General features: G+C 37.2%; 1 protein-coding gene across 2 annotated transcripts in view; it reads right to left on the bottom strand.

Moving 5' to 3' along the window:
* Positions 1–1602: 1602 nt before the first annotated feature.
* lpgat1 (lysophosphatidylglycerol acyltransferase 1) overlaps positions 1603–15667 on the bottom strand; it is a 51847-nt gene continuing 37782 nt past the window's right edge. The window contains exons 6-7 of one of the 2 annotated variants that reach the window (XM_015045427.1): positions 3691–3797; positions 1603–2715 (exon numbers count right to left, since the gene is read on the bottom strand). In XM_015045427.1, coding sequence (XP_014900913.1) covers positions 2564–2715; positions 3691–3797 — 259 coding nt within the window. In that variant the 3' untranslated portion in view covers positions 1603–2563. The remainder of the gene's footprint in view (positions 2716–3690; positions 3798–15667) is intronic. The other variant, XM_015045426.1, reaches the window with a different exon arrangement.

Raw genomic sequence — 15667 nt, 5'->3', positions numbered from 1 at the left:
GAACCCACGAGGGGCAGTGCTGTCGATTTTCTTTTACCCGTTTCAGATTTATTTATTTTTTTTAAATCACAACTAAATGCTTCAGATCAAACATTAATATCAGACAGATAACCCGAATAAATATAAAAATCAGATTTCAAACAACAATTTTATTCAAGAGAAAGAGCGAACCCAATGAACATGGACCTCGGTTAAAAAGAACTCTGCAAAAATAGGAAATCTTACCAAGTATTTTTCATCGAGGTTCTAGTGCAAATGCCTTAGCATACTTTAAGTAGGACAAAACTAACAGCAAGACATAGGAGCTCGTTTTAAGTCAATAATTCCTTAATATTGATTTAAAAAGGTAATTTTTTTTTCACTTATAACAAGACATTTTTCCCATGTTATATGCGAAAACTAGGATTTTAATATTGAGGAATTATTGACCTCACTTGTAAGTTAGTTTTGTTTTATTTCAAGTTCTCTATTTGCAGTAGAAACTAGGCAAAAAACAGCTTGTAAGATTTTGCATTTTTGGGATGTAATTGATTCCCTTTTAAGAATTAATAAACAGTGATTGATTGCATTGATCCTTCCTCACTCGGCTGTGAGGGATTGACTGAAGAATAAAAATTTGACCACTGGAGGTGGAACATGAAGTCGTCTGGATTATCTCATAGAAAAAGTCACAGATTTCCATCAACCCAAAAAGGTTTACAGTGCTTGTTTCATTTCTGGTACTCCAAACTACAGCGAAATTTAATATTCACAAATGCAGAAGCTCCCCAGATGTATTAAAATTACTCCAAAGATGCGTCAACAACTCATCCAGGAAGTTAGCGAACATCTAAAGCACAGCTGGCCTCTCTTGCCTCAGTAAAGGTTCATATTCAGTACTCAACAATAATGAGGAGAACGGACAAAACGTGTCATGCTTCGCACCACAAAGACCACAAAGGTCTGTTACAAACTGACAAAAGAAATCTTGAACTTCCCCCAAGACTTTTGAGAAAATATTCTATGAACCTGAGACAAAAGAAATCTAACCTTTGGGAAGATGTGCGTCTTCTTACACATGATTCAAACCTGGTAGCATTTTGGAAAACAAGCTGTCAAATACGACTTTACATAATTAATTTGAACAGCTAAATTTGGTTCGTTCATCACCTCATCTCAAACACACTTGAGATAAACCCACCTCTAAATGACTCCAAAAAAAAAAAAAGAAAAGTGTGGCCTAGTCAAAGCCTGGACTGATGATATGATATGATCTCAAATATGCAACGCATGCTGGAAAATTATCCGACGTGGCTGAGATGAAAAATGAAAAATCTCCAAATGAAAATGGACCAAAACAACATTTGATGGCTGATATTAAGTTTCACATTAATAAATCAAATAGTCAATTGTTTGTTTGTACTGGGGTTATCTTTGTCTGATATCAAGTTTTTTTTTGATGATCTGGAACATAAGCGACAAAATAAAAATAAAAAACTGAAAATAAAAAAGGCCTAAAAGGGGTAAAATACTTTTCACAGCGCTGTACATCTTAGATGACCAGTCTGCTCATCTTTTCCTACTTTTTCCATAGTTAAATTTTCAGCTTTTTTTTTTCTTTTAACATTTTTTTTATTCATTTTAAAATAAATGTTTTGGTAAGTCCCGTCTTCTTTCATCTAGCGACGAATCACAGCCACAATCCCTTTAGATTCTGAGCAGAAGTAGAAACATAATCCCACTTTTTTCAGCAAGCTCTGCCACATTATTAGACACAAGGACAGAAACAGTCCTGATGATTTAAAAACAACATACCCCACCCCCCCAAAATAAAGACAACAAATACAATGGCGGTCGTTGAGAAGATATGCGGGTTAAAAGGAAGAAATTAAAAATAAATTAAACGATTGACAGCTACCATTTCGAAGTCTTTCCTGGGGCGGGGAGCAGTTAGGGCAGTATGGATCCTTAGTGCAATGAAGGCTGCGTCGCCTCAACATTTAAACAGCCACCCGCCCTGCAACGTGTAGCCAGCTGAATCATCGGCGGGCTCAAAGAGAGGTCCAGGGGGGGGGGGGCGTCTTCGGCGACTCTCGCGAGGAAGAAGAGTGAGGGCGTTTAGCTTCTAGTCGAACGGACATGTCCAGACGTACTGCATACTCTGAAAAACTACAACGGCTGAAGCCTCGGAGAGGGGGGAGCGAGTCCGGTCCTGAGCCTCGTTTCGTCGCCTTCCACTAAAAGTCATGTAAGTGTCTACATGTATGAGAACGTGTAAACATTAAAATGTGAACGGTGAGGGGAGCGAGTGTGTGGCGTTGGGTCTGTGTGCGAGTTGCCTATCCGTGTGACCGTTGTCGTATTTTATGGACTTTTGAAATCTGTGTTCATGACTTAGTTTGTTTTCCTCGAGTCCTGTCAGGTCTCTCCAATGCTGCAGATGTACATTCATCCATCGTAGAAGAAAGGAGGCGAAGGGAACAGGGAGGGGGTTAAAGTGTGACGTCGGGTCACACACACACATGGCGACTGATCCTGAGGCTTTTCCAGTGGTCCGATAAAGACTCCCGGCTCGTCCGCGCGCTCAAAATAAACAGCAGTAGAGGTACTGGAGGACGTTGTACCACATGTAGCCGGAGGCGAAAGCAAACGACTGGACCATGCACAGCCACACGGGGTCGAGGGTCATCTGCCGGGAAGCTGCCTCCTTCTGGCCATCTGGAGGAGGGAATGATCCTGGAGGGGGAGGGAGAAATCATTTGACTCTGAAATGTAATTTTTATGCTTTATGTTAATCTCGTCGAGGTGATGCACTACAAAAACAAAGTCTAACCAAGTATGTGGAAATTTGTAGTGGAAATATCCCAGACAAAACTGACTTACAAGTAACTTTTCAGGAAGAAACAGAAGCTTGTTTTAAGCCAATAATTCCTTAATATTGCTGAAAAAATACTTGCTATAAGTATCATAATAAATTTGCTAGTAAAACAAGACGTTTTTCCCACATTATAAGTAAGAATAATGAAGCTTATTATTAATATAACGCATTATAAGTTGGGTGAAATCTCTTGCTCCACCGGCAGATTATTTCACTTATAACTAGTATTTTCTCGTCAATATTAAGGAATTATTGACTCAAAACAATCTCCGATTTCTTGCAAAAACAATATTTACACATTCATGTTTTTGGGGGGTAATTTTTAACACTTCCATACACAAGTAAAAAAGAACATACATTGCTGAAAACAAACAAAAAAAAGTGAAAGGACAAACTGAGAGATAAATATTTAACTTCCTGTCAAGGCCAAGAACACAAAGTGTAGATGGAAGCATAAGCGTATTTATCTTCTACCATCACTTTTTAATATTCATACTCTATTATCAAAATCAAAACAGTTGAGTGTGTCGACAAACCCTTACTCATATTTAAACCCTATAGCATTTGATTAGCAGGTAATTTTGATATTTAATTTAAAGAGTGCAAACACAGCTTGTAACTCCTCACAACAATTATTCCACACCTGAATCCCTCCAATTGAAGAACAATTATTTTTAATATTTGTCCTGACCTTCAGTTTTTTAAACAATTTTCTGACTTGTAAGTTACTAAGACATTTAGACCAAAAACTAGACCAAAAATACAAAAGGTTGAGTGTAGTTTTAAGTAACTTTGCAGCAGAATAATGATACATTTTAGCTGGACAAACATACCTGTGTTGTAGAAGTGAGCCAACAACTCTTCTTTCTCCACAAACCTCTGATACAGCCAGTCAGTCAGGGCCTCTGCCTCTATAGGAACCTCTTTTATTGGGTACATCCTGAAACAGAACCGGGAGATGGAAAAGACATAATTTTAAAAAAGGATACAATACAATTTATTTTTCCTCACTTTATTTTCTAAAAAAAGAAATTACAAATGATAGAAAATATTTTCAAGACCGGGCTTTTATTTCAATCTTCCCTTCTGTGTCATACGATAGAGTATTACGGCTATGCTATGAGAATTTTTGTTTATTTACAAGAATGTTTTCATATTATTAGCAGAATAAAGACACAGTTTTTCCATTTAGTTTCTTAAAATTTATTATTATTATTTAAATACAATAAAAAAAACTTTATTTGTGTTATGATCTAATGCAAGCAACTTAGTCCATGGCTCCTTCTTTGATTTTGCACAATTGTTTCAAAGTCCTAATTTTATGCTGATTTGTTAAAAGATTAAGTATTTCGATTAAGTTTTATCTGTAAAACTTATACTAAAGTATAACTTCACAAAATGCTCAACATTCCTCATTTTACTCATCATTCTGAACCATGAAAAACCAAGAAATGCATTATTAGGGGGGCGGGGGGAGATTTTTCCATAAAAATGGAAGCTTAAAAAATAAAATAAGATAATTAAATTGATAAAAATCGATTTATCGCCTAGCCGTAGCTGCAGGAATCTGAGTGTAAACACAAAACTGAAGTTTTTACAGCAACTAAAGTTCAGAGGCAAACATTCATAAATTTGATTCTGACTCGGCCTGAATTTTTAAAGCACATTTATTGAAATTACTTTGAAAAATAACCTTTATTTAAATAAAAAATGTCACATTTACCCAGTCCTCACTTTCAGGTAATTTTACACCATTAGAGTTCAACAGGTTGTCCTTTAAATTACCCACTAAAATCTGGTGTTTTTAACCCAAACTCGGCCGCACCCCGAGTCATAAAACAAGCAGGAACATAAACTCTGCTGCATTTAGCAGCAAAAAACTCACCAGTTCTGTAGAAAGAAACATTCAGAAACTATTTATTAAAGCCTGAAACTCAAACAATGCATGCTAAAACCGCTCCCTAACAGAGTGTTTCACCTCATGCTGGTGTCCGTTACAGCTGTCTCTGTGTTTGCTGATTTTCTTTTTTTTCTCTTTCTGTGGATTCATTAGCTGGCAGCCTCAGTGGAGTACCACAGAGAGGCAGAAGTGCTGAGGGGAGCCCCCGACAGCAGACAGACTCATGGAGCTCCACTAAATGACTCACAAGGGAGTGGGAGGACCGAGTCAGAAAAAAAGCAAAAAAAAAAAACATCTAACTGCTAAAGTTCAGTCAGTTCAGCCATCAAGAAAGTGAGAAGTCAGTCGCAATTCAGCGAGAAGCTGCACTTTAAAAAGCCTCAGTGATTCGGCTTCGTATGTGGAGGCTGGAAAGTTCTCAGCATTTCCTAAATGCAGACGAGAACAGTGAAGAGGAGCCAAGAGCGGGGACAAGTAGAGGTACGAACACACCATTATCAGCAGTTACGCTCTGCGGTAAACATTTGGTCGACGGAAAATAAAAAATATTTCAACAGCTCATAACTAAAATGTCTGTTTATTTTCCATCCAGGGGGAAAAAAATGGTTAAAAACTACTGAATGTTGAGCCTCTTTACAGGTGAGAAATTTAGGGATATTGTGTAAATAAAGCAGAAATATTTCAGAAGCTGTCATTAACTAAATGGATTCAATATACTATAAAAAAAATTACCAAAAAAAAAAAAATCCTTGTATGTTTGTTGTAGGAAATAAAAGTCCAGACTGCAAAATAAATAATAACAATAATGTTTGCAAATAAATAGCCAGGAAAAAAAGCATGATTTTCTTCACTCATTTATGATTAAACCAGGATTATTAAACTTATTAAAACCCGAGTAATAAGTTGTAAGTAATGCCTCTTCAGTTTTAATTTTGCAATTATTCCTCACTTTGATAAGCGATAAAAAGAAAGTAAATTTAGAAATCTCTAATCACAGTAATGTCACAATTCTGAGGGGAAAAAAAAATTGAACTATATATTGAAAATATTGTTTGGTTTTCAACGATTAATACAAAATTACTACAACTTATTTTATTCATCTAGAAAAACAAACATTCAAATATTTTTTCCTTCCACAGAATGTTTAAAAAAAAAAACAACTAAATATCAGCTATCAATAATATGAAATAACATTATGATTGATCCCAGGAAAACAAGAGATGCTAAATGGAAAAGGTCACTTTCAGGTGCCGTCATGGAGCTGCTGCCGGTGAAATCTCGTCTCCTCCCACTGGGGGTCTCTACTGGGCTGCGTTTGCACACAAAGCAGCTCCTGGTCACCTTCAAACAGAGGTTACAATCTCCTCCCTCAGATAAGCACTTCTCCCTCTGCACTCAACGTTTCCTGTCCACATAATGCCCACCATGAAGGTAGAGGGAACCAGTTTGGTCTTTTTACATGATCATGGGACTTAGAATGTTGTGTGTTTTAAACATGGCAGACATGAGTTTCATGGTCTGCTGTCGCAGGCAGTGGCTAGGACATGAAACACTGTTTAAAAGTGTTAATGTCTAATTCTTTAATAAAGCTGTAATTTTAATCAGCCGTGCATAGGCCTGTCACAATAATCAATAAGTCAATTAATCGCATGATAAATTAAAACAAACTCAATTATTTACCATTTATCTCTTTTCTTCTCTCTTTCTACCAAAAAACCGGATGCTAAAAGTCTTCAGTTTGGTGCTTTGGTCTCAATTACCCCCCATTTTTTTTGAAGAACAATTTGTTTACAAAGACTTCATTTTATTTGTCGTTTTGTTAAAATGTTAAATGTTCATCAAAATTTAAAGTTTACAGATCTTTTAGAATGTTCTCTGCATTATTATTTTTGTCATTACCATTTTATTACTTAAAAATGTTCCCAAAACAACAATGTTATTGTGTATATTTGTCGTCCAGCAAAATGTAACGTGACAGGATTAGTAGTGCGTGTTCTTCACTTAAACTCAGTTTTGGGCCGTCTTTCCTAGAGAGTAAAAACATACAAAGTAAATATCTTCTCCAATCAGTAGAGAGCTGATTAATTAATGAACCTACAAAATAAATTACTCTCATAATCATCGTTTCTTTTATGTTTAAGTCACACTAATGTATTAAGCATTATTGCTTTTATGCAACATTGACTAAGGAGGCGTATCTGGGGGATTTCTGTACAGTAATTAGTTTTTTTAATGGACAAAAGCACTTACTACACAGCAGCTACCTACAAGGTGGCAAGTCTGAACAAGATCCCAGCGATGTAGAGCAAATTCCCAGAATGTGTGAAATGCCAGTGAACATTCAGGAAGAAATCTTACCCAATTCTGTGAAAGACTTTTTCTTTTTTTCTTTTTTTTTTTAGACGAAATGGTTTCAGAACAACAGTGTTGTCAAACTTGATGGTGTGATTAGAGGTAAAGGAAAGCCGATTCTCAAAGCTATCAGGTGTCGTTCAGGTCAATCACGTTCCAGAGGAACCACTCACACAGATTGCTTGTCAAAATCCTTGGAAAAGAGGAAAAATGCGTTCACTCAATACACTCTGATCGATGAAGCACAAACACCTTTTGCTTTCTTGATGATAAATTAAATCGACGCATAAATCCATACTACTTCTCGTAAAGAGCCAAACCCGAGGGGGTTAACCGAGTTCTTTCATTACATCCACGTAGTAAAATGAACGAGTGAATGTGATTAATTATCCAATGCAAAACGGGTAAACCTAGAAAGAGCCTCACACCTTCCTAGAGGCTCCGAGCTCGGAAACGTAAGCCGATAGCAAGGGGAGAAACAAAAGCCGGCCCTGGCCACTTATTAGCCGCGTTGGAGCGTTTATGGGCTTGGGTAGCAGGTGGCTGCCGCGGCGCTTTCCTGCAGCTGAAATATTCATGCAGAAATCAGATTCGTCTGCGGCCCGGAGCAGCTGCACAAGCTGTTTTAGCAGCTGAGGTTTGAAGGAGGGCCCCCCACCGATTCGGGTCCAAAAGAAACAGCAACGCACTTTGATAGAGAGAGGGCGAGCGCTAATCTGCCGCTTTCACTGGATCATCAGCCGGCTTTGTTTTGAGAAGAGCCACTGTGGCCACATCTGCAGAAACGCCAGCGGATGAAAATTAGCAGGCGAGGGGGAAAGTTGAAGGGCTTCAGAAAACACCTGATCTACAAATATGTCATCCACTAGTCATTCGTTTAGGCAGCCGCTTATTTTCTAAGCCGTTTCTTCCAGTAAACTCAAGGCGAGGAATGTTATGAACCTCAGCCTTCTTATAATTAAAGAACCACCAGTAAAATTAAAAGCTCTTTTGTTACCTTGCAAAAGGAGTCATACACTTTAAACTTTTCCACATCGTTTATGTTACAACAAACTTCAATGTAACTTAACGGGATTCTTATGTAGATCAATAGAAAGTGGTGCAAACAATCATGAAATGGCAGGAAAATGAGGTGCAACTTCCCAGAGATTTATAGTGTTCTGAAAAGTGCGGCATGCACACGTATGCAATAGGAGTGAGACTTTAACGAGTTCATTTCGATTAATTAACATTGATTTTGATGTGTCAGTTTTGACAAATTAAAAGTGATGCGTTAAAATTGTTTAATAAATTAATGAATTTTGTAAAAATGCACACAAAAGTCCTGAGCCGGAAACTTTCTGTTACGTTTCTGACGCTTGTAAAATAAATATTTTTGACTTGAACCGTAAAATGACGGTTGAAAAAACCCCCCGCTTCCTTTGGTTCACTGGGGATTAATTTTTGCTTCAAAAAAACAATATGATGGGCTGTGTACAGATTGTGCTAAAAGGAATTAGCCTATTAGCACTAAAGTAAGTCCCAAGAATGATCAGTGGCTCCTGAAACATTTGAAAACTGACTGGGTATAGTATAGCAAAGCTTTGCACCAATCTAATGGTTGAATAACCTTAATAACAGATTTCAAGTCAAAAATATTTCAAGCTTTTAAAAAACTTGACCTACCAATTACAGTTTTGGCCAATTGAGATTTTTTTTTTTGCTCTGAAAAGTTGCTAAATATAGCAACAAAGTCACTATGTTGGCAACTGTGCGATGTCTATTTTTAAACGTTCACATGCAAACGTGACCTGGTGGTCTGTCAGTCAGCTCTCTCTCTCATAGCAGAATAAAATGAGACGGTGGTTGATTTTCAGACTTTTGCAGAAGTGTCCAAAATTAAGAAACTGGATTTCTTAACCCTAAAATTGTTAAGAAATCACGAAGGCAACCGATTGCCTTCGTGAGCAGTTCTTTCAAATATTTCTGAAAAGAGGAAACTTGCTGGGACTGGAAAAACTAACATAACCTTAACAGGGCTGAACAGCAGCTTTGAGAAACTAAATATCATAGGAACTGAAGTCAGGGTTTATTAATGCAGGGATCTGTGTCTTGACTTTACAACTTCTACAGCTCTGGAAAAAACTAATTTCTCTGATTTTACTTTTTATAGGTATATGTTTGAGTAAAATGAACATTGTTTTTTTGTTTTTATTCTATGAACTACTGACGGCATGTATCTGAAATTCCAAGCAAAAATTTTGTATTTATTAGCAGAAAATGAGAAATGGTCAAAATAACAAAAAAGATGCAGTTCTTTTAGACCTCGAATAACACAAAGAAAACAATTTCATATTCATTTAGAAACAACACTAATATTTTAACTCACTACAGTGGTCTCTTAATTATTTTCCAGAGCTGTATTTATCATTTTCATTTTCTCTGTCTTAATCCTAAGGGTTTTGTATAGTTGTATATTTTTGGATTTAAGTTTTAAAATTCAATAAAAACATGTATTAAAAAAATCTGAATATGCATGATTGATTTGAGTGTCATATATGGAGAGACAAATTAGCAGTACTTATGCGAATACTCTATTGGATGCTCCTACATAAAAACCCCATTGATTAATGTACAGCGTCACGACTGATGCAAGACGCCAAGTTAAGCCGACTGAGGATTTGCCAGCCGGGCCCCAAACAAAGATCCCCTCAGAGCAACAGAAACACCGCTGTAAGGAATCCGAAGATGCTGGTGTTTGTGTTTGCAGGGTACAGTAGTGATGACGGCGGTGGAGGTGTGTTGGCGTTCGGCCACGGCTGCGCTCTCGGCTCCACTCTAACCCACTTGGCACTGGCCTGCTTGGTAACCTGACGCCCAAAGACAAGACAGCTGAGGGGAGCTGGAGTTTCTGCTGTCAGGAAACTTCAGCGTCAGGCTTTCACCACGTGACGACCTGCGCTACACGCAAACGATTAATTACATCCTGACATGCGAAGCCTCAGATAATTGCTGCAGGAGTTGCTGAAGAGTTAACAACTGAATAGAAAATGTTAAATTGCGCAACATGTTGTATAATTTAATTAATGGCTGAAACAAACAATCGGATTAATCGTAAAGAATCAGTTATTGAAATACTAATATAGTTAATTGATTAATTGTAAAAAAAAAAAAAGTCATTTGCTGAAACAAAAAAAAAATTCAGAGCAGTAATTACGCTGAAATACATGTTGCATTTAAGATGAGAGCATCTTTATCTGCAAATATGTTCATAATTTTAGTTTCCCCAGGTTCAAATAGAAATGCTATGTTATTGCATTTAAGGCAATATAATGTTTATTTGCTTATTTTAAAAAGGATTCAAATTGTTTGCGTCGTTTTATGCATTTCCAATATTGAATAAAAAAGGCTTAAGTGGTTAAATGAAAAGTATGGAGAGTGTGCCAATTTTTTTATCCGATTAATCATCAGAATAATCATTAGAATAATCAATTACTAAAGTAATAAGATGCTGGTTCCTCTTTTAGCAGGCTAGTTGGAAAGTTGACCATACCAACTCGGCCTTTCATGGACCATTTAGCTTCTGTGCAGCTCTTGAGATTTTGTTTCCACTCTAAACTTCCCAAGGAAGCTAATTAAACTTGACTTTGGCTGTAAAAGTCTGTTGTCTACACAGGGCTGTTTGGAGTGATGCCAGTCATTGTTTTGGTGACTCCATTAGGCCCAAATCTCTGGTGGGGAAAACCTTCAAAAACAAACAAACAAGAGAGCCGCTTTCAAACAGTGCCTGAGCTTTTATGCATCATTCAGAAACAGTCACAGAGTTTCCTTAATAGAGATCCCAAAGAACTTGATGTGGAGACCAAGAACCTTTAGCAGCAGTCAGACAGAGGCTGAGGAGCAGCTGACGTTCGATCAGTAAGAGCTCCATTTGGTCGCTATCAGCGTTTCCTCCATGTCGAGACTCTCTGTTCCAGGAAGCGGCTTGGCGCAGAGCGACAGGCGTCACCCAAACGTAAAGAGATGGAAAACTCCTCAAGTCGAAGGAGCAACGTTTAATCACGAAGCAGAAATAAACTCAAAGATATTTAACATGTCCATTTTTGCTATGAAATCTTGCATTTTACTTTTTTATTTTATTTTATTTTTTTCATTTTTTTATTAATTTATTTTATTTTTTGGAAATTCATTTTATTATCCTTTGTCACTTAAATTTATTAAGCTAAAAGTTATTTTGTAATCAATTATTCTGACGATTAATCGGATAAAAATAGAGATTACATTCTGCAAATTTTTTATACAACTACGTAAGCTTTTATGCAAGATTAGAAATGTGTTAAAAATAACAATAAGCAAATCATTTATTTACTTTTTTAAATGAGAATAAACAGCAATAACAGCATTTCCTTGGTGTAATCATTTGCAGCATCTTCTAACATCTGCATTTGAAAATTTCAGTCCTTTCTGCTCAACTTATCAAAATAGTGTAGGGTGGACATGCCGATTACTTTATAATAATCACCAGTTAAGTGGATAGCAAAATGTAGCAATTATTTCAATAATGAATTCATCATGATTAATCAAATTAATTGTTTCAGCCTTAAGGAGAAAGTTTGATTATTAGCTTATTGGTATGAACTTATTTTATTTGCTATAATAATAATAATAATAATATACTGACTCTACTTTAATAATCTCTTCCTCTGGTTCCCACCTCTCTGTAATCCTAGTTTTAAAGTTTCGATGAACATCTGTAAAGAGGAGAACGATGACAGTGACCAGAATTTAATTTCCTTTCACCGGTCTACCATGAGTCAGCACGATGTTACAAAAACTCTCACGTTCCCACTGAGATTACACCTCTCGGTGTATGCTTAAAAACGAACAGAAGATCATGGATATGGTGGGAATGCCGAATTATCTTATCTTCAGTCTGCGTAAAATTAAGCGGCCTGAAACGTGATGTGGAGCAGCAAACGTATTTTGTCCCCACTTTTATCTTCATGTCTACGTGGCTTGAGCCAACTTCCCCCCCACCCATCCCTCATGGTGCCCATATACCTCCGTTATCAGAGCAGGAGGCAGGTTGAAGGGGGCAATAAAAGCTTCGTTACCAGTGGATCTGGACTGTATGGGTGGATAATCACACAGATGTCAGCAAATAGCCCGACGTATGAGTGTTCATGGTCAAGGTCAGCGAAAGAGGAAGTTGATATGGTTCCTGATCAAGAGAATATTAGGACAAACATCTACAGACTGATATATTCTGAATCAGAATGAGGCTCTAAAACACATAAGCAGCATTAATTATTCTGCACTTTTAATTGTATTTCTTATTTAACCCTTCAAGGTCTAAGTTTCAAATCTCTGCCTGGATATTTTTGGTTTTTTTTTTTTAAATTGTACAAAGTTCTTTAAATGTGCTGTGAGTAAATATTTTCCATTAAGCCCGATAAGGTTTAATGGAAACACTGTGATTGGGAAATTGAGTTTTTCGACGATAGTAGAATATCTACAAAGTTTCGCCCACATTTATAATTGAGACGCAGCTATTCCCGTTTCTTTAGGCCCGTTTCGCTTCCAAGTGACATTTTAAGCCATTTTAGAATCATTAGCTGTGAAAAACAGGAGACTTTAGATAAAAATCAGGTGATTTCTGTCAGCAAACTAAAGTTAGGTCATCACAGGATCTTCATTAATGTTTATTTAAGTTCAATAAATGTTAATAAACTTAAACATACGTCTCATCAGACAGTAAAGCAGTCTTTTCAGTCCCAGTGACTGAACTGGAAGAAATGGTAACAACAACTGAGCTACGCCGAGTCTTACTGGGAAATATGCCAAAGCCTTTAAGGTGAGCTTTCCTCTCTACTGATTAAATATACCAACGGTTGGATTTTCCCAAAATTTTCATTATGAATGATCCTACTACATGATTAATTTATTCTAATGCTTTTTACCCTCTACCCCAGTGTACCAATAAATGCTAAAACTGTATTAAAACTAGAAAATGTGCATTTCAAATGAATGCTTTAGCTTTATTAATGCTACTTTTTCATCAATTCTGTGAATGAGCTTTAGTTTTAGCACATTTTCCTATGGTGAGTTAAACCCAATACATTTTTGATCCTTGGGAAAAAGTGTCATACTCCAAAGACACTAATTACAACTGTGTGCACAATATGAAGGATTTAATCCTGAGCTTGTCTGGGTTATTAATTAGCTAAGCTGGAGTAGAAAAAAGGTGAAGAAAGTCAAACTATTTTGTAATTGGAGACATTTCTTTCTTTTGGTATGTAACAAATCAGAATTTGTTGCTGCAAACTTATCAAGCTTTGTGTTCAACAGCCACCATGTGATGACCAGGCAGTCAGACTCCATAAATCAAACTTCATATATTTCTAAACATCAGCTTTAAGAAAACCAAACACCAGCAAAGAGAAAGAAGAAGAGATGGTGCATTTACAGGCAAACGGATTTTAGCGTATTTAACACCCACTTCTGCCCTCGTTCGGCCTCTGTACTCCCACCTAGCTTTCCCATCTGCCATTCACAGAGGGCTTATGATGCTGCAATCTGGGAGGCTGAGATTATACGGAAAGAGAGAGGACAGGGGGGACAGCGATGGGAGGGTGGGGCTGATGGGAGGGGAGGAAGAGGAGGAGGAAGGCAGATTTGAAAAAGTGAAGAGCCCTTGATGTGGATTCATCCAGAATATTACTCAATACTCATGAACAGATGCAGCCTATAGAGCTTACAGATGATAACACAGCAGAGGACGGACGGCCTCTATGAAGGCTGGCTGACACTGAAACTAGCAGGGAGATGATGTTGGATTTCAGACACACATGCATTAAAATGTCTTGTCCTGCTTTTCAGCGTCGCCTGCTGAAGAGGACAATGAAAAGACGGACAGCGAGGACACGTAAACAACAGAAATGGCTGCAAAGACGGGAGAAAAACACGCAACAAATATGAGATTCTGTCTGAATGAATTACTAAAATGGTGAGAAGCCAGTCAGAAATGTGTGCTCCCACTAATAAGCATAACTATCATCTCATGTTTATGATGTAAATACAGGCTGAGAATAAATCAATTCCACTAAAAAGCATAGCAATAAATTAACAATATACAAGTTATATGTTATTTTAGAGCATTAAAAATGCAGACAAACTTCAAAAGTAAGCCTGTATTAATTTATTGGGACTAAAATACGTTAATTTCAATTAATTAACGCACATTTTTTTTAATACTTGAATTTTCTTCTTTCTATGCAGAAGTTCCGATCTGGAAATTTTGTGTTGCGTTTCTGGTAAATCTGATGAACACGTCGTATCTGCAAACAAAGAAATGGACAACAAGGCCGTTTCTTTTGGCCCGCTAGGGGTTAATTTTTGCTTCGACCAACGATCTGGTGGGATGCTGGAAAAGACTGTTACTGTATTCAAGTTGTGCCAAAAGGAGCGAAGCTATTCAAGACTAAAATAGCATCTTAATGCAGAACATGTTGCAGCAGCACAGATGTTTCCAACATTGATGTCAAGAGCCCATATTTCTGAGGAAGCATTTTTTCAAATAAGTTACATGATCTCGGATTCCAGGTATATCTGAAAGAACTTTTCCCCAATCTGATTGTTGAATAAACTAAATAATAGAATAAAAAAAGATATGCTAGATGCTGAGCTTTTGTGGATATTTTATCAATTATTTTTGCAGCAAAATACAACTTTGCAGTTTCTGGTGTGGTTTCTTACATAATTATAATGTAAGAAATGCCAATGAAAACAAGGAAAAGTAAACAGACTCTTCAAAATGTAAATGTCACATTTAAACTTGGTGGCAAAAGCAAACAAAATTACAGTATGTAATTAGATATTTTTTGTGTTACAAGCACTTGGACTTGTTTTTAGAAGTAGTGGAAACCCAAATGGAAATACAAACATTTTCAAAATATGAATGTCCACTTTAAAAAAAAATTGTAATGTGGTAAAATCCTGCTTGACCCGAAAATCAGACAAAAATTCAAAATCGGTGCATCTCTGCAGCTTTTAAAACGCGATTTGTAGATAAAACTTTCCCTCTACAGCTGAACAACAGAAAAGCCCATTTGTTCTTCATGTTAATTTCTTTTTGTTTTCACATGGATAAAAAATGTAGAGTGTGCTGTGATGTTCATGCTCTGATTTCCAAAAGGATTATAAGGAAAACCAAATCGAAGACGAGATGCTCTTGTCGTAGAATCTATCCTTAAATGACACGGCAGAAGCAAAGCCATGGGGCGGCACAGCGGTCTAACTGCCTCTGCTATCATCTCCACCACCACAGTGAATCACATTGCTCCCTCCCCCCCCAACCCTCACTGTGCTTCCTTGATCAGCAGCCACATTAATCCTCTTGTTGACTCTGCACCTGAACCAGCGTGGGTCTAACTTCTCAGCGATCAGCACCGTCTACACGCCTGGAGCGCTCCCCGTCCGTCCCGGAGTAGAAACCTGCTGACTCAGCTGATCGTATCGATGGCTGATTAGAGCGACCTGTAAAAAAGGGAGGAGCTAAAGCTGCTCTCATTACAGATTTA

Source organism: Poecilia latipinna, unplaced genomic scaffold (assembly GCF_001443285.1).
Source record: "Poecilia latipinna isolate Pla-1442-1.1 unplaced genomic scaffold, P_latipinna-1.0 Scaffold725, whole genome shotgun sequence".
Taxonomy (NCBI): Eukaryota; Metazoa; Chordata; class Actinopteri; order Cyprinodontiformes; family Poeciliidae; genus Poecilia; species Poecilia latipinna.
This window is presented reverse-complemented; position numbering and strand designations above follow the sequence as displayed.